At 34.6% G+C, this 25,489-nt stretch overlaps 1 protein-coding gene across 1 annotated transcript; it reads right to left on the bottom strand.

Moving 5' to 3' along the window:
• Positions 1-918: 918 nt before the first annotated feature.
• LOC134247820 (bifunctional 3'-phosphoadenosine 5'-phosphosulfate synthase-like) lies at positions 919-25,321 on the bottom strand. Its single transcript, XM_062730217.1, is given in 13 exon segments — positions 919-1,949; positions 2,322-2,447; positions 3,316-3,458; positions 3,727-3,856; positions 3,965-4,096; positions 4,449-4,545; positions 4,547-4,640; positions 5,751-5,862; positions 6,015-6,128; positions 6,817-6,935; positions 7,068-7,206; positions 9,526-9,876; positions 25,206-25,321. Coding segments are annotated over 13 exon segments (1,833 nt in total). The 5' UTR covers positions 25,242-25,321; the 3' UTR covers positions 919-1,709.
• Between the last annotated feature and the right edge of the window lie 168 nt (positions 25,322-25,489).

The following is a 25,489-nucleotide window of genomic DNA, read 5'->3' as shown; positions in this document are numbered from 1 at the left end:
TCTAGATATACGTTGCAGGGACATATCATGGCAGATTCTGGGGATCTGCCAACAGGTGACAGGGAACCTCCAGGCTGCTCTATACTCATATAGACAATCTCTCAGACAAGAACACTACAGTAATATAAACACAGCTACAATTATCAGAATTATTATATTGTTGTACAGACTTTATTTCAGTCAATTATTGTTTGTAAACTTATTTATATGAATAATATATAATACGGCAGATTCTGGGAATCTGTCAAAAGGAAATCTCCAGTCTGCTCTATACTCATACCAACAATCTCTCAGACAAGAACCACACAACAAAATACAAATAGCTATACATATGAGAATACAGGACATTTGTCAATGGAATCTCAAAATGAACCAATCAACAAAATACAAACAGCTATACATATGAGAATACAGGATTTGTCAATGGAATCTCAAATGAAATATAAATATATGTGTTTATTTTCACATGTTACCATTTATAATCTATAAGATGAGATGTGGTTATTAATTCCAATTTTGGGCCTAGTAAAAGACAAAATTTATAGAAAGAGAAAGTTCAAAAGATTGCACCAACTCCATTCTTAAAATAAAGTTCCATATCTACCATTGTTACACTATTGTTTTACCCGTTGGCAGGTCACTGGAACCTAGTGTTTAGATGCTTACAAATTGAGTGGTGGGGGTTTGATTTCATCCCCCTGGCACAACTTTTATACATTCTTTGTCATGGTGTTTAGTCCAATATGCCATTTGTTTTTGTTAAGAAATACTTCTGTTTATATATGTAAGACCTCTTCAAACAAATGACAAAATAAACATTTTCTGTGATGATTCATTATATTCAACTATAATAAAAAGAAAAGAATACATTTTTCTATTTTAATCTTTGCAATTAATAATCAAAAGACAAGACAATAATTAATTTAAGTACTTTATTGATCCCTCTGGTTTATATAATCTTTATATATGTTTGTAACACTTATCTCTCCCAGTATACAGTTAAACAGCAGCGGTAGATCAGTAAACAATAAAAATTACCTGGTAAACAAGGTCAAATACTGTATTTAAAACAAAACACAGACATTGGTCAGGTATACAGTATAATCATAATAATACTCAGGTAATATATATCAGACAAAAAAGGCAAAACACCTATAATTATACAATTTACAACCTAGGTATGTATGACGTTTCCCACACTGAAAAATGACAAGTCTAAAAAAATTCCTAAAAAGCCCAAATACAAAAAAAACATTTTTGAATCAACCCAATCCCATTCAACCTTATGTATGCAGTAGACACATGCAGTGTCATTAAACATATTAAATAGGTAAAATTTATACATAAAAAATAAATTTATCGATGCTATCAAATAATATCTGCTTAAAATTAATAACCATTGAATAACGGTAATAACTTTCCAACATTCAGTGAAGGAAAAAAGTATAATTCATCATAAAAGTGATTTTTTTTTAAAAATTAATATTTTTCATAACAATATGTTATATGGTATAAAAAAGATAATATAAATTTAAACAATTTGCTCATAAAATATAAATAAATAAAAAATACATAATAAATTCAACAAAAAAAAATAATTATTTAAAAAGACATTGGTCCCTGCAGGAAGAAACAACTAAAATTATACTTAGTAGTTTATACACCGAGGAGGTCCCCTACTTCCTGTTGTGGGATGATGTCACTTCCTGTTATTCTTTAACAGACTGATAATACTCGGCCAGGACTTTCCAGGCCTTAGGAGCCATGAATCCATCAGGAGGGTTCTGGCCTTCCCTTGCAAGCTTTCTCATACGAGTCCCCGATATAAAATCATAGTCCTCCTTACGTTCTGGGTTAAAGAAATCCATCTGTTTTAGTTTAGTGTTATATGCTGCCACTCTGAAGGGAACAATTTCTAACTGTGTTAACCCTGGTGCCATCGTCAAAACCTGTGAAGAAAATCAAAAAATCTATTAACTGACATCTAGTAGTTTATAGTAACAATCTAAAAGGTATTTGAGGAAAGGCCGAAAAAAAAATTCTATTAAATGAACACAAGTTTCTTAGAAAATATAGTAGTTTCATAAATATACTGTAAACCAACTTTTATTTGTGTTTAAAAAATACATTGAGTTTTGCAACTTTTTTTTTCTTGCAAATATTTCTCACAGAAAAGCATTATTTTTATTAAGTATTAAATTAAATGTTTCCTAAATCACGAAAAATAATCATTGAGGTTGAGGTTTTCAGAGAAAAACTGGTAAAACATATATGTATATTGAAACAGGAATTAACAAAATTTGACTTTAAATTTATCTCACCTTTGCCCCATGTGTATGATCAAATAGATCTCTTGTACCATCAGGGTGAGGCATGCCAGCAGGGTCACGCCCCACTATGTAGAAGTTAGCCCCAGTTGACATCCTGGCCTTAGCATGCCACTGTACCTGGTTAAAAAATCAGAACTTTTAAATTTGTGTTCTATAACATACATTAAAGGTAGTTTTGTAAATACCTCAAGAACTTCATATTCATACAAGTGTCATTCACAGATTCTGATAATTTCAGTGTATTCTATTTTTACTTCATTGGAGATATTAAATTAATATATGTTTTTTATTTACCTCTGTTGGCCCTGCATACTTCATTGAAAAATAATCAGTGTATTTTATTTACCTCTGTTGGCCCTTACATCATTGGAGATGGGAAGATGGCTAAATCATATATGTATTTTATTTACAGTTGGATGCGTACATCAAAATTTAGGACTTTATAAGTGTATTTTATTTCACCTCTTGGCCCTGCGTACATGTGTATGATAATATAAGTGTATCCTCTGTTGGCCCTGCGTACATCATTGGAGATGGGAAGATGGCTAGGACTGATAATATAAGTGTATTTTATTTACCTCTGTTGGCCCTGCGTACATCATTGGAGATGGGAAGATGGCTAGGACTGATAATATAAGTGTATTTTATTTACCTCTGTTGGCCCTGCCATCTGGAGATGGGAAGATGGCTAGGAAAATATAAGTGTATTTTATTTACCTCTGTTGGCCCTGCGTACATCATTGGAGATTGGCTAGGACTAATAAGTGTATTTTATTTACCTCTGTTGGCCCTGCGTACTTCATTGGAGATGGGAAGATGGCTAGGACTGATAATATAAGTGTATTTTATTTACCTCTGTTGGCCCTGCGTACTTCATTGGAGATGGGAAGATGGCTAGGACTGATAATATAAGTGTATTTTATTTACCTGTGTACATCATTGGAGATGGGAAGATGGCTAGGACTGATAAGTGTATTTTATTTACCTCTGTTGGCCCTGCATACATCATTGGAGATGGGAAAATGGCTAGGACTGTGGAGTCTGGATCTAGAACTCTCTCGTCCAGTATAGCTTTGTGTTGCTTCATGCGTGTAGGTAATGGCACATCATCATCCTTTGTCCACCCACCTGTAAGGCATCACAAAGACTTAAAGTCAAAGACACTGAATAATGGACCTCAGATATTCTTAATCAGAGAGGGACAATGTGACTTCTATAGGACTTGTTTAAGCAAAGCTCTAATAAACATTATTTACAATGTTAAAAATCTCTATTAAAACAACTGAAATCACTGTACTCAGTGTAATATCACTTTACCCAGATAAATATGGACTTACCCAGTGGATGTAGGAGCTTTTCTTTAACAGCCTATGTTTTATGATAAATATGGACTTACCTAATGGGTGTAGGAGTAGCACAGGCTTGCTGTAGCCTTTCTCTAACAGTCTACGTTTTGTGTCAGCCATCAGTAAGGCGTGACCATTGTGTATAGGATTGCGTAGTTGGAAAGCAAATACTGCATCGGCCTGTAAAGTAAAATGTTTTTAGCTCAGCACATCTGATTCTTTCTAAAAGAAATGCTTCATACTTCTTATTGATGTAATAGTATAACACTGTTATGAGTTAAGACGAACCCCTAGTTCTCTGAACTTGTTGCGTAGCTCCATTGGGGTGAGTCTGTATTCGTCCAGTCCATCATTCCATCTTATTCTCTCTATCACAGCTAGATCACCCCCAACAAGCCAGTCCCCACTCTCGTAGATCATCTGTACACAATAATTACACAATAAGTAGAAAACAATAAGATAAATTAACTGTACACAACAAGCCAGTCCCAACTCTCATAGATCATATGTACACAATAATTACACAATAAGTAGAAAACAATAGGAAAAATTAACTGTACACAACAAGCAGTTAACAAGTAGTAAACATGATTTGTTAATTTGCTCTTCATAGAGTAACATGTAAAAGAATAAAAATTCAAATATTTCATGACTAACTAGTAATTTATTTCACTTTAAAGTGCAATTCCTATTTGATAAAGTGCTGTACTTTATTTAATTCAAAGAGTCAGAGATGTGTATAAATGGTATTTAAAAGTGACCTTCAGCTGACCTTGACATAAGGATGACCTCTGTGACTGGTGCCAAACTGTCGACAGCAGCGCTCCTCTTTATTGTGGGGATAAAACTCGGGATTACGTAAATACACTATATTTCAGAGTTAAGGCGGCACATCCGTCTAGCTTCTCTTTATCCTCCGTACAAACCGGCAAAACGATCGGGATCGACTGGTTGGTCACTCCGCCTAATATGGGGAAGATAATGGTAATATAGTGTTAGAGTAAAATGTCTTAATATAGTGTTAAAATAAAATGTCTGGACTGTACCACTTTACAAAAGTTGTGCTCTTGACCGACACTTTAATTACTAGAAATATGTCCATAGGACATGAATGCCCCGCCGAGGATATTTAGTAAAGCAACATGAAAATTCAATGTGTATAAAATTTGATCAGTTTGGTTCAGGTAGGGGTTATAGTTACTAAGGAATAAAAATGTAGGTCAGATCCAGCATCCGAAGCAAGTCTGTTAGTGTCCATCCTTAGATGCATCATCCATGCAAGTTTGGTTCAGGTAGGGCTTAAAGTTACTTGAGAATAAAAATGTAGGTCAGATCCAGCATCCGAAGCAAGTCTGGTAGTGTCCATCCCTAGATGCATCATCCATGCAAGTTTGGTTCAGGCAGGGCTTATAGTTACTTGGGAATAAAAATAAAGGTCAGAACCAGCAAGTCTGGTAGTGTCCATCCCTAGATGCATCATCCATGCAAGTTTGGTTCAGGCAGGGCTTATAGTTACTTGGGAATGAAAATATATGTCAGATTCAGCATCCGAAGCAAGTTTGGTAGTGTTCATCCCTAGATGCATCGTCCATGAAAGTTTGGATTGGGTAGGGCTTATAGTTCCTTGGACACACAGGACCTGCTCCAAAAACTTTAACCTGGTCACTTATCTGGAAAATGTAGGTCAGATCCAGCATCCGAAGCAAATCTGGTAGTGTTCATCTCTAGATGCATCATCCATGCAAGTTTGTATCAACATGTGAAATTTGATGACACCAACTTGAATGGTAATATACCAATTTAAAAAAGTAAATTCAGGGTCAAAAAATGTTGATGCAGTTGCATAGCTCTCACTATTATCAGCATATGAAGTTTGATGAAAATATCTTGGATAGTTTCAAAGAAACTTAGCTTTGAACAGAGCTTGTGACGGAATAAAATTCTGGCGGGGCATAAAAATCTATATCAACTTTATATTAATTACTTGCTAAAAATTTCACAGGAAAGACCTTTCTCATTAAATCTCTGTAAATTAGTTTTTACTCTCATTGTTTGTGCTTTTATTGTGACATACCATCCAACAAACAGCCAAAGTGTTGACTCTGTAGATACTCTCTCTCCCTCATAAAACCACTGAGGGGCGTGGCCCAGCCCTCTGACAGAACCTGTGTCCATTCCAAATCCAGCTGAAACAGTAAAGTATACAGTATATATGAAATATCAATAGACTACAATGCATCTCCTGTACTACATAAAAGAATATTAAAGGGGTCATTTAATAATTTAAGTCCTAGTTGATGTAGATTTGACTCCATTATTGTTGATCTGACCCCCCTACCTTGTTGATATCGAGAGCTGGTAGTTGCTCCGCCTCTGCCCTGGTGACCTCGATCCGATTTTCGGAGACAAACAACTCCCTGACCGTCTGTACAGCTCCTGTTGGTACCACCTCCTACAAAATTAACCAAATTCATTGTCTTAACAAGGTAGTGAAAGACATGAAATTCAGTCATGATTGGCTAGGAAATTTTAATATATCTGTCTTAGAATAACAGTACAATATATTATTTTAATTACTGTAGATCACTAAATTTTTGCAACACCTTATTTTCGCGAGATAGTCATTGACTCTTTATTAGCGAGACATAATTTTCACGAATTGTTGTTTTTCCTCTATATAATCTTAAGGAATACTCTTAAATGTGAGAATTAAATTTTCGCGAGCTCATTGTCTCGCGTATTTACGAGAAAATTAAGTTCTCGCGAAGAAAACGTGATTTACAGTATTGCTTTTAAAAATTTCGTTAAAGTTTTAAAGCAATACATCATCTTTACCGTCTGTGATATCAGTGTAAGGGTAAGGGGCTTAGGGGTAGGGATGCTGAGGTCATTTGACGTATCCACAAGATGTGTTTTATTTTTATAATCTACTCATGTGGAGTTTTGATTTTTATAAACTACTCACTATATCCAAAGATGTGGAGTTTTGAGTCTTGTAAACTACTCACTATATCCACAAGATGTGGAGTTTTGATTTTTATAAACTACTCACTATATCCACAAGATGTGGAGTTTTGAGTCTTGTAAACTACTCACTATATCCACAAGATGTGGAGTTTTGATTTTTATAAACTACTCACTATATCCACGAGATGAGACACAATGTTCTGTACACACTCATCCACTGTCTCTTTGCCGGCCTTCAGAACCACCTCAGGATTATCTGGGCCCTCATAGGCCTGATCTACTCCGGTAAACCCTACAACACAGAGAGAGATATGTCAGGGAGAGAGAAAGAGAGAGATTTTCTGTGTAAGACTTTTGAAAGTTTTTAGTGCTTTGTACATAACTAAAATCTTTATAAACTGCTGTATATAGGTATATATTTGACCTTTGATCTCGCCGGCTCTCGCTCGCTTGTACAATCCCTTCACATCACGCTGTTCACAGACCTCGATTGGCGTGTCTACAAAACACTCCACAAACTTCAGTCCAGCGGCCTCGTGGAGTTCTCGGGCACGCTCACGATCCTATAAAATAAGTCATTAAGATTTCTCATAGATTGGAAATATTTTGGCACTTCATATATACCTTAAACATCTTTAATATTATAAACGCTAGTCTAAAATATCATCATGATCATACAGTGATAATTTTGATAAAATTTATAAATCCATGATATTTCTCTAAATAAGTGGTCTATTCTCTTCTATTGGAAAACCAGTCAAGTCAACCTAACACACCTTAAACTAGATATGAACCTGTTTCCCATATGTTTGTGTTTTTAAATCGTTAACATCTCTTTTCCCTATGTATAGGAGTCCTATCCTGCTCAACATAGTGCTGCTTGATAGTTTGGTGCTCCACATTACCGCTCAATGTCACCATTTTTAACAATGTCTGATTAGTCACCTACCAGTGAAACCGGAGGGGACTATACATGTAGGATTCAGCTGAGTCTGTCTGTCTGTCAACCTGTCCCTGTCAGCCTGTCCCACTTGGTTTTCCGCTTTTTTTTTTTTCTAAATGCTTGAAGACATTGAGCTGATTTTTGGTATGTGAGTGTATCTTGAAGAGTTACAGATCAAGTTTGAATTTCATTTGGCATCATTGATTTTTGACAGAATTAGGGCATTTTTAATTTTTTATAATTGGGATTACAAACGGGTTTGTGATGCACTATATTAATGTTGCAAATGAGCTTGTATCTTAAAGAGAAAAGAGAATCTGGTAGGGGACATGTTTTGCTTATGCAATACTCTCAGAATGCTTGTTGAAAGTGCTTTGGCACATATTGTCATATATTTGTCATTGATGATGTCCAATACATGAATTTTTAAACACGAGTACTTGTTCACCAAATTATAGAGCATTTATGTAGGTAAAGTTTGTGACACCATCTTTCCGTATAACTGATAACAAAACTTTATTGACAAGGCTATTTGTAGAAGACAAAGAATTGTTGTGCACTGACTACTGATAATTAACACCATTTAAATGCCATATTTAAATGCATATGACATCACAGGCCTATAATATTTTGTCAAAATAACAAAAAGGTCATTTTCCAACAGCATGCAAAAAATTGTTCATTTTGAGATTGAATAGTACAGTTGTATTTGAAATATTTAAAAAGTTCAAATTTTTCTGGGACAACCCTTCGTAAATGTAGGTCATAAAACATATCAGATATTCTTTTGATAATGTGTTTTATCAAACTGTTTTACAAACTTCCATTAGAATTTCTCTTTGATTATCCTGAGCTACCAGGACAGGTTCTGTATCTAAGCATTCAATTACAGTGGACCTTCAGATATCCGGACCCCAGATATCCAGATGCTTCAGTATCCGGACACTTTTTCATTGGGACAGAATTTTTAATTGTTATATTGTTTTGTTCAACTGGTGATTCAGGTATCCGGACGCTTCACATATCCGGACAAATTGACTAGGAACCAAAGCGTCCGGATAAATGAGGCTCCACTGTAGTATAAAATAAATTTTTAAGCTTGACAATAACTGTGTGGTAACACGATTAAAACAGTTGTGACCATGTGTTCTCCCTCCTTAGTATTCCACTTACTATAAAACACTGCAATTTGAACAAGTTGAGCATGACAACTAAAAAATTTTAGGCTTTGGTAATAAGACAAGTAGAAAATATTTGACAGATAACTTTTAAATCAGCTGAGTTCCATAACGTATAATTATCAGCACTACCAGGACTACATGCTGTATCTGAACTAGGGTAGAGGATCTGGTGTCTGTGACTCACTGCCCTAAATTAATAATTACATGTACTTTATAAAATAACTGAACTATTACATCAATATATGTATACTTAGAAGCCACAGCTTGTTATAGTCAATCCCCATGCTACAATGCCCTTTTCAAAACAAAGAAACCAGTGAACAGATACACAAGCTATATAGTCTTCAAAGAATTTTATAAGCACCCTCATACCATAATATGATTAATCATTTCTCACCATTAGATGTTAAGAACCACTTGAAACATTCATGATAAAAGTTATTCTTGTAGCTCTATTTCTTGGAAAACAAACAATTTAAATTATCCTCAAAAGAAACAAAAGATCTTCCTTGTCTTCTTCTCGTATTAGATAATTTTTTTCCCTATTCATCAAATAAATTATTTGGTAACAAATATATTTTTTCTCAATGAAACCTTCATGAACAGCTTTACATTTATTTGTTTAATAAACAATCCACAGGTATTAGTAATGCTGAATGGGTCCTCCATAAACCAGTGCTTGACAACACATGATTAAGTACAATCTACTACATGTACAAACCACTGCCAGTGCTAACACTTGACACTAGATGACCTACCTTTTTAAAGGGGCTGATGAAGGCAGTGATACACACGATGCCACCATCAGCAAACAGTTTGGCGACCTCAGAGATTCGGCGGATGTTTTCCTCGCGGTCCTCAGGGGTGAAGCCCAGGTTCTTGTTGAGCCCGGTCCTGATGTTGTCCCCGTCCAGACTGTAGGCAGGAATCCCCTGACTGACCAGGTACTCCTCCAGGGCAAACGAAATTGTGGTCTTCCCTGCCCCCGACAGACCCGTCAGCCATATTGTACACCCCCGGAATCCTTTCTTGGCTCCCAGGACCTTTCCTCGCTTGTCCCTCGTGACATGGTGTTTCTGGAATGCCACATTTGTGGCCCTTTGTACAGCCTAAAATAGAAAGTATATCTTGTTGAATCATGTACCCTTCAGAGCCTCTGTATAGCCTAAAATAGAAAGTGTATCATATTGAATCATGTACCCTTCAGAGCCTCTGTATAGCCTAAAATAGAAAGTGTATCATATTGAATCATGTACCCTTCAGAGCCTCTGTACAGCCTAAAATAGAAAGTGTATCATGTTGAATCATGTACCCTTCAAAGCCTCTGTACAGCCTAAAATAGAAAGTATATCATGTTGAATCATGTACCCTTCAAAGCCTCTGTACAGCCTAAAATAGAAAGTGTATCATATTGAATCATGTACCCTTCAGAGCCTCTGTACAGCCTAAAATAGAAAGTATATCTTGTTTAATCATGTACCCTTCAGAGCCTCTGTATAGCCTAAAATAGAAAGTGTATCATGTTGAATCATGTACCCTTCAAAGCCTCTGTACAGCCTAAAATAGAAAGTATATCATGTTGAATCATGTACCCTTCATAGCCTCTGTACAGCCTAAAATAGAAAGTGTATCATGTTGAATCATGTACCCTTCAAAGCCTCTGTACAGCCTAAAATAGAAAGTGTATCATGTTGAATCATGTACCCTTCAGAGCCTTTGTACAGCCTAAAATAGAAAGTGTATCATGTTGAATCATGTACCCTGAATGAGTCTGTGTATGGCCTCAAATTTGAAAGGTAAAGTGCACGATTAATCATACCCTTCAACTATGATTCTCAAGGAGAGTTTTATATTTTTAAGCTTTTGAAGTGTACTGTACTAGAGACTTCAAAGTGTAGATATATTACAGAGGTCATGGGTTTACACAGACTCTCAACAAATGATCTGGACACTGCAAACAGTCTCCATCCTTATTCATTTAAATACAAAATTAACCCAGTCTCCATCCTAATTCATCTAACACACTTTTTACTTTAAATACATCAGACAACTTTATGACCTGAAGGTGAACTGTAAAAAAAGATGAAAACCAACCCCAATCCTGTACTGAAATGATCAACCTTTCATTAGGAAAGAAAACATTCCAAAAACACACATATAAACCTGTAGATCCCCCTTACATTAAAAGAGGTCAATTAAATTAAAACTAAAGTTAATCATATGAGGCTGTAAAGAGAGGGATTCAACTGAACTCTTATTACAAAGTGTACTTTAGCTAGGTAGTCTCCTAGAGAAATTAGAACTTCTCCTGTAGTGAAGCAATACCCTGTAATCAATACACACATTATACATTAAAAAGAATGTTTAATGGAACATTACTGAGTTCTTCAGATAAACTACATCTGTAGCCTTCCCTTCTAACATAAAGTAAACAAATTAAGTTTAACTATTTCTGTGAATTTTCTAAGTGTTTCCTCATTCATAGGTAAAAAATTAAATGGTTAAAACTCAGAAATCCTACAGACTCCTAAAAGCAATTTAATAAAACTTGTAAAGGTGAGAAATAGAGGTGTATTGATTTTTTTCTGAGATAGACTTACGCTGTGAGAAATTTTCTCCGACATTGTCAGACAGATCTATCCTACACTGAATGAACTTCAAGGAATGCCACGAATACAATTTTACATCCACACTTAAACGAGCTGTCAAGTGAAAGAAAAACTCGGAGGTACGAAGAGTTCTGTGGGAGATCTATGACCTCGATTTACACATGGCTAAATGTTTATATGCTGTACTATATATACACAGGAGAGAAGGAGTATACTGCAATGGCCTGTTACGCTTTGATGACTCTTAATTAGTCATCTAGACTGTGCATATTTGCATTGCACCTAACACTGTCTGAAAAAAGTTGGTATCACTTATCAGTCAATGTATAAATTTTAAATTGAGATTCCCCATAGGTGAAACAAAAATTATAATGGATTGAGGGAAGGGGCTAAAAAATGTGAAATGACTAGATTGACCACAGAAGTTTCAATTTCTGGAGTGAATACCAAGATTTTGACTTATAAATGTATATCATTTATATATAGGGGGTTGTGTGAGATAATATTTGATATATCTCCCCCTGCTCTACCGATGTGTAAAATAAATTGTTATCAACATAAGATAATCAGTTAGGTTATCCTGATTTGCTCAGTTCATATAAGAAAATATATATATCTCATAGTTGTACCATATATAGGTATAGTTGTGTGATAAATATCCCTAACAGACACAATTCTTCTTTCATTTAATTGACAATTTTAAACTCAAGACAAGTGTCAATACATTAAGTAGTTGTACTTAGTTCTTCTTTTCTAATGATATTAATTTATGCTATAAACGTGGTCACAAACATTTAAGGCATATAAAGGCAATATAAGGTTGTGTTATTTTCCATATATGCATTGTAAATATCCTAGTACATAAAACAAAACGTTTACAAATTATTACTTTTACATTCTGTACAGTACCAGGTAAATGTCATCCAAATTAGCATTATATAATGAAGAGCAAAGGTCAAATAAATTTCATGAACTTAATCAAATATCAGGTAAATATCTGAAAAGCCAAAACAAGAGGCCCAAGGGCCACATCGCTAAAAAAAAAAAGCACATATCATATGAAAGTTTGTGGGGTGTCATGATTTGAACAATGTATCAACTACCTAGGATGATTCCATATAAATAGAAAAATATCACTAATCATGGCTTGGAAGTACTTGAAAAGAAGATTTTAAAAGGTTTCCCTATATATCCTTATGTACAACTTTGGTCAGCCATTTTGGGCCCAAAACTAGCCCCAGAGGTCATGATTTGAACAAGCTTGAACCTTCACTCACTGAGGATGATTCCACATAAGTTTCGTCTTTCCTGGCCCAAAGGTTATTGAGAAGAAGATTTTTAAAGTTTTTCCTATATATTCCTATATAAAACTTTGGTCAGCCATTTTGGCCCCATCCTAGCCCCAGGGGTCATGATTTAAACAAACTTGAATCTACAATACCTGAGGATGATTCCACATGAGTTTCATCTTTTCTGGCATAGTGGTTCTTGAGAAGAAGATTTTTAAAGAATTTTTCTATATATTCCTAGGTAAAACTTTGGTCAGCCATTTTGGCCCCACCCTAGCCCCGGGGGTGATATTGAATTACACTACCTGAGGATGATTCCACATGAGTTTCATCTTTCATTTCTCAATGATTTTTAAGAAGAAGATTTTTAAAAGATGTTTCCTGTATATTCCTATGTAAAACTTTGATCGGCCATTTTGGCCCCACCGTAAATTTCATGATTTGAGCAATGTAGAAACACTACCTTGATTCCACATGAGTTTCATCTTCCTGGCCCAGTGGTTCTTAGGACATTAAAAGATTTGTTCTAATTTCTATAACTTTGGTCGGCCATTTTGGCCCCACCCTAGCCCCGGGGGTCATGTGTTAAATTTTCACTACCTGAGGATGATTCAACATGAGTTTCATTTTTCCAATTCCAGTTGTTCTTGAGAAGAAGATTTTTAAAAGATTTTTCCTATATATTCCTATGTAAAACTTTGGTCGGCCATTTTGGCCCCATCCTAGCCCCGGGGGTCATGATTTTAACAAACTTGAATCTACACTACCTGAGGATGATTCCACATGAGTTTCATCTTTCCTGGCCCAGTGGTTCTTAAGAAGAAGATTTTTAAAGATTTTTCCTATATATTCCTATGTAAAACTTTTATTTTGGCAAATTAACAAAATTGAATCTACAAATTTTGAGTTTCATCTTTCCTGTAGTGGTTCATTTTTAAAGATTTTTCCTATATATTCCTATGTAAAACTTTGGTCGGCCATTTTGGCCCCACCCTAATGAGAACAAAATTGTCTACACTACCTGAGGATGATTCCACATGATTTCATCTTTCCTGGCCCAGTGGTTCTTGAGAAGAAGATTTTAAAAGATTTTTTCCTATATATTCCTATGTAAAACTTTGGTCGGCCATTTTGGCCCCATAGCCCCGGGGGTCATCAAACTTGATTACACTAAACATCTTTCCTGGCCCAGTGAAAGAAGATTTTTTAAAAATGCTATTAATTTTTCACTAATATCAGTTAAATAGGGCGTGGCCCTTCATTTGAACAATCTGAAACCCAAGGATACTTTGTGCCAAGTTTGGTTGAAATTGGCCCAGTGGTTCAAAAAAAAAATGTGAAAAGTTAAAACAACGCCAACAACGACGACAACGACAACGACAGACGACGGACAAATTTTGATCAGAAAAGCTCACTTGAGCCTTCGGCTCAGGTGAGCTAAAAATTGATTAAAACACACCTTCAATGTTTTCATATGAATGTCACCCACAATTGAGCTTAATAAAGGAGCCAAATTGATGAATCTGGTGACACGTATGTAGAGAAACATCATTTAATCCATAAATGGATTTTGCTCCATATTCTGTCCAGTAAATACATAACCAGATGTATATTTTTTTTAAAAACAAGATATTATATTAGAAAAGATAAATACTAAGTTAACAAAGAAATAAATGAAGGACTTACATTAAATCTGTGGAAATCCATGCTGGAGGAATGTTTTTGTAGCTTTGATGAAGTTTTTATGGTCTAACTAGATAGTTATGTTGTTTTTTGACAGATTTGCTTGGTATTTATACCTGAAGACAATTATTCAGAACATCTCTGTTAATATCAGAGTACACAGTCTAATTCCTCCCCCTATTACATCACTTGTGTAACCTAAATCATACTCTGAGGTCACACCAGGAGTTACAATATGGTTAAATGAAAAATTCTAGTCAGTCATTTTTTAATCTTTGAAAATTTTTGTCTTTGCAGTGCAGGGTCAAAAAGCTGCATTGCATTTACATGACTAAATTAATAAACATGATAAAGCTAATTAAAATTGAGATCAAATTAAAGGATTGTATAACTGTAATCTGAACTTTCTGTCAAACTTGCATCATTTCTAGGTGTAGGGTCTGGGGCCTGTCATACTTTGACAAATGAGGAAACATTAAATACAGCGTCACGGTCTGTTAAGTCACCCTGAATCAACAACAACATGCCGGCTACACTTAAAGCTAGTCCCGCTAATCAGTAAAATATGATTGATGAATGTGATTGTTAAAAAATATATAGAAAGTCAAAGATTCGAAACATTTGAAGAAGACCACAAAATACTTTTTTTATCAATTAATTTAAAACTAAGCAAGATTTAATTTCCCATTTATTAATTTTACCAATGTATTAATTATTGGAAGTAAAATTCATCTGGCTCCGTATACAGAGAACTTGACAGGAAATTTTTATTGGAATTTTACAAATTGATGTGCTTTGGATATTAGCACAGACAAATAAGTATATTAATTCTATACACTCTAAATGACTAGACTGAGTTTACACTGTTATCTGACCTAAAAACGAGATGTGGAACAAAATCTAGAACATGACTTGGAAATATTACAACTGCATGCATGCACACCTCTTAAATCTGGTGACAAGTCTATTTTCTGACCCCATGGTCCTCACCCAGAAAAAAGAAAGCACTTTGTGCAGACACACGTTAAACAAGAGGTGCTGATGTGAGCTATAAACTCACTAAATGATACCCCCCGCCTACCATACTAATCTAATACCACTGTCCATGTTTTGCTATGGGAAACCCGAAATATGTGTCGGATCAAAAAGTAAAAAAGAGGTGCACAATGGCAATATGTAATAATTAAGATTCTTTGAAAGTCTCATTATATTTCATTCAGTGGTATAAGAGGAGTTGTGGATAAGAGATGGGTACCCCAAAGCGTAACAAACCTACAAACAGATGTACAGCTAAATGGTAGGATGGACACATGGATGGACATCCTGATTACTATATACCCTCCCGCTTTTCAAGCGGGGGATATAAAAAGAATACAAAGAACATATGAAGTTATGGTACACCAAATTCTTCAAGCTAAACCAAATTAATGATTTGGAACAGGGAATTTGGGGTAGGGGGCTATAACCCATGTAGGAAAATATAACAAAAGACATGAAATTGAAAATTAAGCTCAAAAAGTAAAGAGTAGATATTGTATTCACAAACATTAATTTGTCATGGGATTTAAATTTTTTTTCTTTAAAAAAAATATAACTGTATAAATAACTGCAAAAATAAATAAATGGACTTAAAGACTATTTTAAAAGATAACGTCTATAACAGGACATATTGCCTTGTTTCTATACGTTTTTGCCAGTTAACTGTATACTTACATAGGATAAGTTAAATGCCATGACAGAATTTACACAGCTGTGTTACAACGCACTTTGAAAAATCAGCACTTTGACACACAATACAGAACGCACTTTGATCTCACAGTGCGTTGAGGGGCACTTTGGTTTTTCAAAGTGCGTTAAGCACATCATAATTTTACACCATGTCAACATTTAACGCATCTCTGAAAAAATGTTCATGAAACAAAAGGAATTAGACTTATATTTTAGTCCATTTACCCCCTCGAACGTATGATGGGATATAGTGATGCGATTATGTGTGTTATTACTTTATGTGTATGTTATTTTTTTCTGTGTGGAATGGATGTAATTTGTATCGCGATCGATGTCAAATTGTAATTTACCCATGCTTTTTGTGAATGAAGTCTTTCAGATGTGTTTCTTCTAGATGGAATGAAAAAACCTAACAGTCAATAACCGTCTCCACTAAAAACTTTGGAGCCCCATAGCACAGGAAAATTAACGTTATCTCTCTTTGGTATCCCAAATAAGTAAGGTTTTATGAAAATTCATATAAATATGTATAAAAATTTTGAGCAAATTTACTTTTGAGTGTTTTATTGAAATTTGATTGATCCTTTACGACCTTTAATTACATTAACAAAACCTAATTTGATATAAATTTCATTGCAAAAGCTCAAAGGGTTGTCGAATTTTAACCCCCGTTACAGGGGGTCATGATTTGACGGACAATCTAGAAAATCTAAGCGGGGGAATACCTCAGGTTCAAATGATTTATCATACTATATGAATATCACTAAGCATGGCTTTTTTTTCAAGTGCGTTGAAAAGAAAAAAAAAATTTTTTTTTCAAAGTGGTTTCCCTATATATTCCTATTTAAACCTTTTTTTCATGCGTTGCCACACAGCTGTTATGCTGATCAGCTGGACACACAATACAGAGTTATCTCACAGTATAGGGGGGTTTATGACACCAACATATTGAATGATCTTGAAGAAACTTATTTCTACACAACCTGGGGATGATTTTTTACAAGAGTTTCATCTTTGATGTGAAGAAGATTTTGTTCTATATATTCCTATGTAAAAAACTTTGGAGCGGCCATTTTGGCCACAGCAAATTACTTGAGTGTTTTATTGAAATTTGATTGATCCTTCTGTCTAATTACATTAACAAAACCTAATTTGATATAGGGGGGGGTCATGATTTGATCAAATACCTGAATCTACAATATCACTAAGCATGGCTTTGAAGATGATTTTTAAAAGTTTCCACATATATTCATCTTTCCTGGCCAAGTGGTTCTTGAGGAGATTTTTTTTAAAAGATTTTTCCTATATATTCCTATGTAAAACTTTGATCGGCCATTTTGACCCCACCCTACCCCAGGGGTCATGCTTTGAACAAACTTGATTCTACCCTACCTGAAGATGATTCCACATGAGTTTCAACTTTCCTTGCCCAGTGGTTCTTGAGAAGAAGATTTTTCCTATATATTCCTATGTAAAACTTTGATCAGCCATTTTGGCCCCACCCTATCCCCGGGGGTCATGATTTGAATAAACTTGAATCTACCCTACCTGAGGATGATTCCACATGAGTTTCAATTTTCCTGGTCCAGTGGTTCTTGAGAAGAGGATTTTTTAAAAATGCCATTAATTTTTCTCTAATTCATAATAATCTCCCCTTGGAAAAGGGCATGGCCCTTCATCTGAACAAATTTGAATCCCCTTTACCCAAGGATACTTTGTAGCAAGTTTGGTTGAAATTGGCCCAGTGGTTCTTGAGAAGAAGATGAAAATGTGAAAAGTTTACGACAATGACGACGATGACGACGACAACAACGACAGACAACGGACAAATTTTGATCAGAAAAGCTCACTTGAGACTTTGGCTCTGGTGAGCTAAAAATATTCCCATTTAAAAGAAAGATGCCCATTACTGGTACTTAAAAATTTCAAGACCAAAGGACAATGCAATAATTAAATCATAGGGCAATATTTCATGGATTTCGACCTGATTTACAGTCCAGTTTAATAACAGGCACCTGTTGATTTTTTGGGAGGTAAACATAACTGCTACTTCGCCAAAAATTTCAACTCATTATCGCTACATTTTTTCAAATTTTCGACCGATCATTACTGCTACATTTTTTCAGTCGAAAACAACCCATTACCGCTAAACATTGAATCAGCCATGTATACAGGTACTGAATATAAGTTTCAACCACAAAGAATTCAGCACGATGTTTTACAGTAACTGTTCTCATTCTAAAATTTTTGGCAATGTTGACAGAAGTTAAATATATGGCAGTGTGAAATAAAACGTTAAGTTGCTGCCACGTAAGCATTAAATGCTTCAAATAATTGAATAAAATACTTAGTTCATGATTTGTTGCATCTCATTCTACATATTTTGGAGTCGAGTGTGAATGTGAGATTTTGTGTTTCAGGGGATAATATGGGTCTTGTGCACGTATATTTTGTACTTATATCAATCTGAACATGCACAAGTGGCTGGCTAACAAAATAGTTGTAGTAATTATACTTTTATATGTAGTGGTAATGTAATGTTTTTTGTAGCGGTAAAGAAAATTTTGAAAATGTAGCGGTATTGATATGCACCCATTTTTTAAAACTCTTAGTAATGACTGTACAATTTCATAGCTGTGTGGAACAGAGTATAAAAACATTAATTGTTTCATCATGAGATGAAAACTGACCTTATGATCTGAACCAATTACTACATATGAATATCTAATTTATCAGAATATAAGGACCCATTAACTTGATTAAGCATTGAGGAAGGACTATGTACAGTGGCTTATAATTTTCTTCTCATTAACTCTCAAATAACTTTTAAAGAAATTAACCTTTACATAGGAATATTTGATGCAAATATTTATTAATTTAAAAATACAAAACACCTTAAAATAATAAAGACAGAATGTATCTTTTTGTTCCATCACAATCAAGTTTTAATACCTTAAAATCTTATGAATAATTCATAATTCATAGTCAGATTAACCTTCACAAATAATTACCTATTCTAAAATTTTAGCATATTAATTATTAATCATATCTAAAAAGAAACAAATCATACACACACATGATACACAAATTTTAGATGACTATTAGAGCCCATTTTCCCATTTCTGATGATAAATTACTATTGCCTGAGGAATTATGGAGCAAAAACTAAAACAATAGAAAAAATATTTACCGTATTTAAAGCAAAATGTAGATTATACGCTGACATATTGTACATCAACGTGGCAAAATCTTTCGTGCTTGTCCGCGACAATCTGTATACTGGATAAGTAGCTTAAATATTTGTAATTTATGCATTTTATTTGTTGATAAAAGTTTGTGTAAGTTGTGTTGGAAACATAAGCAACAGATGTCATCTATTCATTTTCAGCATCAGACTTACAAATGGTCAGATAAATCAATCAGCATTATCTATGACATGGTATATAAATGGATGATGCTAGACTTCATTTTCATATTTAAATCTTGGTTTCTATATAGATCTTCTTTTAAATATAAAGCATTACAAGATTTATGGATTTTTATGCCCTAGTTAGTATTTGATGACAGAGTCTGAAGTTGTCACAACCAATATTCCTCTATAATACTGTCTTGTACTTAACCCAGCCTCCAATATGTCTGTTTCATTATCATCATATTTGACAAGTTAAGACCCAGGCTTCTTAGAAAAAGACAAAAGAAAAAGAGAAGGTTATATCAAATCTCTAAAACTCAAAACATTAAAAAAAAACTGTATCCTAAAGCAGCTTCCTGCTACTTTATTATAAAAGATCCATTTATGTTCAGTTATAATGTGACTTTTAAGTCGGGACAACTTTATAGAAGATATTTTTATCATTTACTGAGAAATGCTTTTCATTTTATTAGAACAATTCAAGCATGTCAGTCAAGTTCCATGTCTAGTATCTATATATAGCTATCAAGCAAACACATTCATCCAACCATACACTTACACAAAACTGTCTTACACAAATAATGATGCCAAGCATTTGCGTGTTTCAATTCTGTAATAAAATACAATCAATAATCCTCCATTTATGGAAGTAAATAAGCCTTCTTTAATAAACATAGGTAATCAGAGATTACAGAGCTCACCTCAACGAATGTTGTCTTTAAGTAAGGCAAAGTCATACAATTACCCAACAAAAAGTGTACACCCAAAAATGCAAAATTTATGCAATTTTGATCTGATACTTTGGAATAGACCTATATAAAAATTTCAAACTAGTTCTTCATCACGAAAATGTGATTAAAATCCAGCATCTGAAGCAAGTTTGAGAGTTTTCATCCCTTGATGCATAATTTGGCAATTTTGGTTTATAATTAGCCTTATAGTTTCTTGGTAATAGACCTGCGCCCAAAACTTTTACCTGGACCATTATCTAGAAAATATATGTTGAATTCAGCATCCGGAGCAAGTCCATTAGTGTGCATCCTAAGATGTATCATCCATGTGAGTTTGCCCAACATAGGGCTCATAGTTACTTAGAAATGAAACCTGCATAAAAATTTAACCTCTTCACTCATCCAGAAAAAGTAGGTCAGATTCAGCAACCCAAGCCAGCCAAGTAGAATGCATTCTTAGATGTATCATCCATGCAAGTTTGGTCATTAAAGAGCTCATAGTATCTTGGAAATGAACTCTGCACAAAAAACTTTAACCTGTTCACTCAACCAGAAAATGTAGGTCAGATTCAGCATCCAAAGCAAGCCTGGTAGTGTGCATCCTTAGATGTATCATCCATGCAAGTTTGGTCAACATAGGGCTTATAGTTACTTGGAAATGAGACCTGCCCAAAAAACATTAACCTGTTCACTCATGCGGAAAATGTAGGTCAGCTTCAGCATCCGAGGCAAGCCTGGTAATGTGCATTCTTAGATGTATGATCCATGCAAGTTTGGTCAACATAGGGCTTATAGTTCCTTGGAAATGAGACCTACACCAAAAACTGCACCAAAAATGTTAACCTGCTCCAAAAACATTAACCTGGTCATTCCTTTGATGAAATTGCAGCATCTGAAACTTTGACTAGTACAGTGAAACAAACTAGAAGCATCTTCCATACATGTCTAAGACTTATCAATATAGGGCACAGAAGTACTTAAAAAGAAAACTGGTCCAAAAAATTTAACCTTAACCTGGGACGCCGACACCGACAACGATGCCGAGGGTATTACATAAGCTCCCCCAACTTCGTTGAGGTGAGCTAAAAAAAAGCTTGGAAAATACTTTGCCACTAAAAAGTTAGATCTTCGATAGGTTCATGAACAGCATCTGATGAAAACTTACCAAGACTGATAAAAAAAATTTCATGAATTAACTCAATTACTTCTATAAAAGAAAAAAAATTTATTTTAGTGCTTATCATTTTTAAAAGTAGTCTCCTCAAATTTTAATGCACATTAGTCATTGTTCTGCCCATGTGCAAAATTATGTGGTCCCGGCGGTCACATGACATGCTCCATAGCATACTGTTCACAAAATCTGTAATTTCTTTAGAAACCAACAACCTTGACCCTGTGATCATGAACCTGGTGTTTGACCTACTTTTAAAAAAACGTTAACCTCGGCCTTAACTTTTGAATTGGTGGTGCTATGGTTTTATATTTCACAAATGTATTTCTTGTAAGAGAACCTTATTGTGGAAAACAATTTTGATTCGCATCTGAGATAATTTAACTTTTGATATGTTGCCATACAGGGGCATCTTTGTTTCACAAACACATCTTGTTTAGAACAAGAGTAATTCAAGTAGATTTTTGCAGTACATGCATGGTAACCACCTGAGGGTTGAGATTTTTTAGGGCTTTAATAACTTATCTAATATTGTTAAGAAACTCAACTATTTTTCTAACTGTAACTTCGCAATGTTTTACAATAAATTGCTCAACTAACTAAGAGATCTCATTCTCTGCATCCTTTCACTTGGCACAAGTATAAACATTGTTTATCCTTTCCCTTCTTTCAATAAAATAATCAAATTAATGATTGTCTTTCTGACAGCTAGGTTCTTTGTCTTTATAAACTTTGCACAAATTATTTCATACAGTACTACTGCAAAATTTCAAAATGTACATTAACTTTACAACCCTTCATTTTACAATGTTTGCTCTGACTGATCCAAGGAGTAAGAAGTTGCTTAATAGAATCCAGTTCAATCCACTGTGTGATGTGGAGAGAGGTACTTTGGGTTAGATCGTTTTCACACAGACTTGTCGAAATTTGTCGGTCTTGTCAGCAAGGCCAGTAAAAATGAGACAGTCACATACAAAGAAAAGATGGCCGTGTACGCGGCATGCTGATGAAAGCCAATTAAATTTGTAATAGCAGAGTCATAAAAAATGTCATTTATGTCTTTTTCAAAAGTCTTTCTATCGTAAGGAAGGAAAATTGTAGCTTTTGTAAATTTTGATGCTGTTATTTATATGACTTTCACAGCTTTAAAATAAGGTGTAAGTATCTGGTCTGACAAAACTTTGACTAGTCTGACAGAACATTTGACTCTGTCAGACCAAATGTTTGACAATGATAATAAATTTCGACAAGTCTGTAAACAGAGGTCCCACATCGCAGTAGGTGCTGGAGCCTGAATGAAAAAGATCTGCTACTGGTTACTGTTCAAAAGCCATAGGAGCCAAATATAGTTCTTATTTTGCAACACTCTTAGCAAGTGCTGGAATCTTAACATGAGTGAAAAATGCTTCTGTAAAAATTCTAGAGGGGATATTAAACAAGAAAGAGGAGAGGGCTCAGATCACGTTTTGCCTGTTTTAAATAGTTGAATCCACTCTTTCCAATAGCAAGGTCCCTTGCCCGTAATCTTGTGGGGAAAAAGCCCTATAGAATCCACAGTAGCAATTATTTTCTGGTTTGTAACTCTGATATTTGATTAGGAATATCTGTGTATAAGTGTATTTTGATTGCCCTAGCCTAGCTGCAGATCTGTAGCGTTATAGTTTTATATATTTGTCTTTGACCATAACGCTCAGATCTCGTAATGCAAAAAAGGTGCAATTTACAGCGCAATTTTGGGGAGAATTTCTCCACTTTCGAACATCGGTCAATTAACTACCTTTCACTCCCTAATTCTAGGCACATTATTTAACTAATCTGTATATTTTATCCATCTCCCAACCCTTTATAGTCGTCTCTACAAGTGATAGCGAGCGTCGCAAAGTGACACTCGTTACTGCGAGCTCTTAAACAACGCCTGTGCAAAGAAAAAATTCGGACTACTGCACATTCATTCGATAGAATTTTTTGAGGCAGTAATTTGGACCCACAATGCATCACTTGTTAAAGCTAAGTTCTCGCAAGAATAGCAGCAAAAGTTCAACTAAAAGTAAACATGCCCTGATTTAATGGATAAATATTGAAGATAAATAACAACGTTCTTCATTTGCTTTCAGCACTGTTCAGGCTTCTTTTTTGGAAATGTAACTTACATACGACATTATGTGATGTCAGAGTCTAGACGCACCAAATGTCACGTGCAGTTTGACGAGCCCGATCTAAATTATAACAAAATAAATATCTGCGCTCGCCATAACGGTCGCACCGTCAACATTTTAAACTTGCTTGATCAAAATTATTTGTTTGTGATGAAAATTCACTTCAAGCAAGTTTATTGCCTGTAGAGACAAAATTAAATGGTTGGGAGGTGGATAAAATATACATATTGGCTACAGAATGTGTCTAGAATTAGGGAGTGACAGGTAGTTGATTGACCAATGCTAGAAAGTGGAGAAATTCTCCTTAAAAGTGCGCAAAAATTATTGCGCTGTAAATTGCACCTTTTCTGCATTACGGAATCTGTAGCGTTATGGTCAAACACAAACATATTAAACCATAACGCTACAAATCTGCACAGGGATTTTCCACTACCCCGTGTAGGGCCAAATATGTGCCCCATTCCCAATTACAAAACCCCTCCCTTTCCCCCAAAAATGAACTGCCTATGTTCAATTTTTGAAAGGAGAAGAACTCAAGAAGGTAACCTGAACATACTTCACAAAATACAAACATGTTTAGGCTTGGAAATTTGAATGAAACAAACAAAATTTTGAAGAATCTTGGGTAAAACTTAATTATAATGATCAATTCTCTGATTCATAGTTCTGAATAACTAAGTTAAAGATCAATTTTTATTCATTTCTTGAAAAACATCATACAATAAAATTTCCCAATAAGTGATAAAATGTCATAAAATTCCCAATTCCAAGGGCCTGGGCCCCATTCCCAAAAGTGAGTGGAAAATCCCTGCTGCAGCTATGACTGTCCTTGCCCAGGATAGGGCTACCCATAGTTCGAAAGGAAAAATAAACCCAGTGAATTTATCAGAGCATGTCCACGTTTTGGTAGCATAAAAGAGAAACACGTTTTGGTAGCATAAAAGAGAAAAAATGTTGTTTTCTTCTCTTTTGACTTTTAGTTTAAGGTGACCCTGAAAAGGGGCACAACTTTTGCTAAATCAGTAGATGTGGATAATACAATTGGAGGGTGCGTCGATTTACCCAAAAGGACCCAAAAGGACCCAAAAGGAACCCAAAAGGACCCAAAAGGACCCATTCAATAGGACTTCTATATTAATATACATTGAAAATTAACAATTTGAATTAAATTATGAATATTATATTATAAATTTACCTTTGAAAACATACATTTATATTGTTGCTTTTCTAACATACGACTTTTATTACACATCAAACACTAAATCCCCATTTCTTTTAGCTGAAATTAACAAAGTACAATGTATTATTCTCTTTCTCCTTTGTTTTATCATATCTTATATATGATATTTAATAAATAAAGAAATAAAGTTTTATTTAATGACATGTTCTAGGCATGTGGTATCGGGGACTGTGGGGGGTGGGGGGTAAACACAAAAAAAGTTTTTAGTTTTAATAAAATATGAAAGTATTTATTATATATCCATTTATTCTCTTTATTTCAAGTCCTTTTGGGTCGTTCTTTATTTCCTTTTGGGTCCTTTTGGGTTCCTTTTGAGTCCTTTTGGGTTCCTTTTGGGTTCTTTTGGGTCCTTTTGGGTAAATCGACGCACCGCAATTGGACCATCGATGAATAAAATTATGTACAACATTTGAACTTACATGTAGGCTTTTCTCTTTTTCTTTATCCCCACTCATCGTGCTAAATAATGATTTGAAAAACGTCTAAACTTTACAAAAACCACTTCTATTTACAACCGGAAATCATGAAAGTTTAGAGTTGATTAACTTGTTCTACACATTATTCATCGACTGTCTTAAAAATAATAATAATAAAATAATAAATACCAAAATGAGGAATTCTTTTACTTATTTAATTAACTGGCACATAAATATTATCTCTAAGTGTTTAAAACTTACTTTTTTGTAAAGAAAATAAGTAAATA

Source organism: Saccostrea cucullata, unplaced genomic scaffold (genome assembly GCF_032062105.1).
Source record: "Saccostrea cucullata isolate Sc308-1 unplaced genomic scaffold, CSIRO_AGI_Scuc_v1 ctg295, whole genome shotgun sequence".
In the NCBI taxonomy this organism is placed as follows: Eukaryota; Metazoa; Mollusca; class Bivalvia; order Ostreida; family Ostreidae; genus Saccostrea; species Saccostrea cuccullata.
This window is presented reverse-complemented; position numbering and strand designations above follow the sequence as displayed.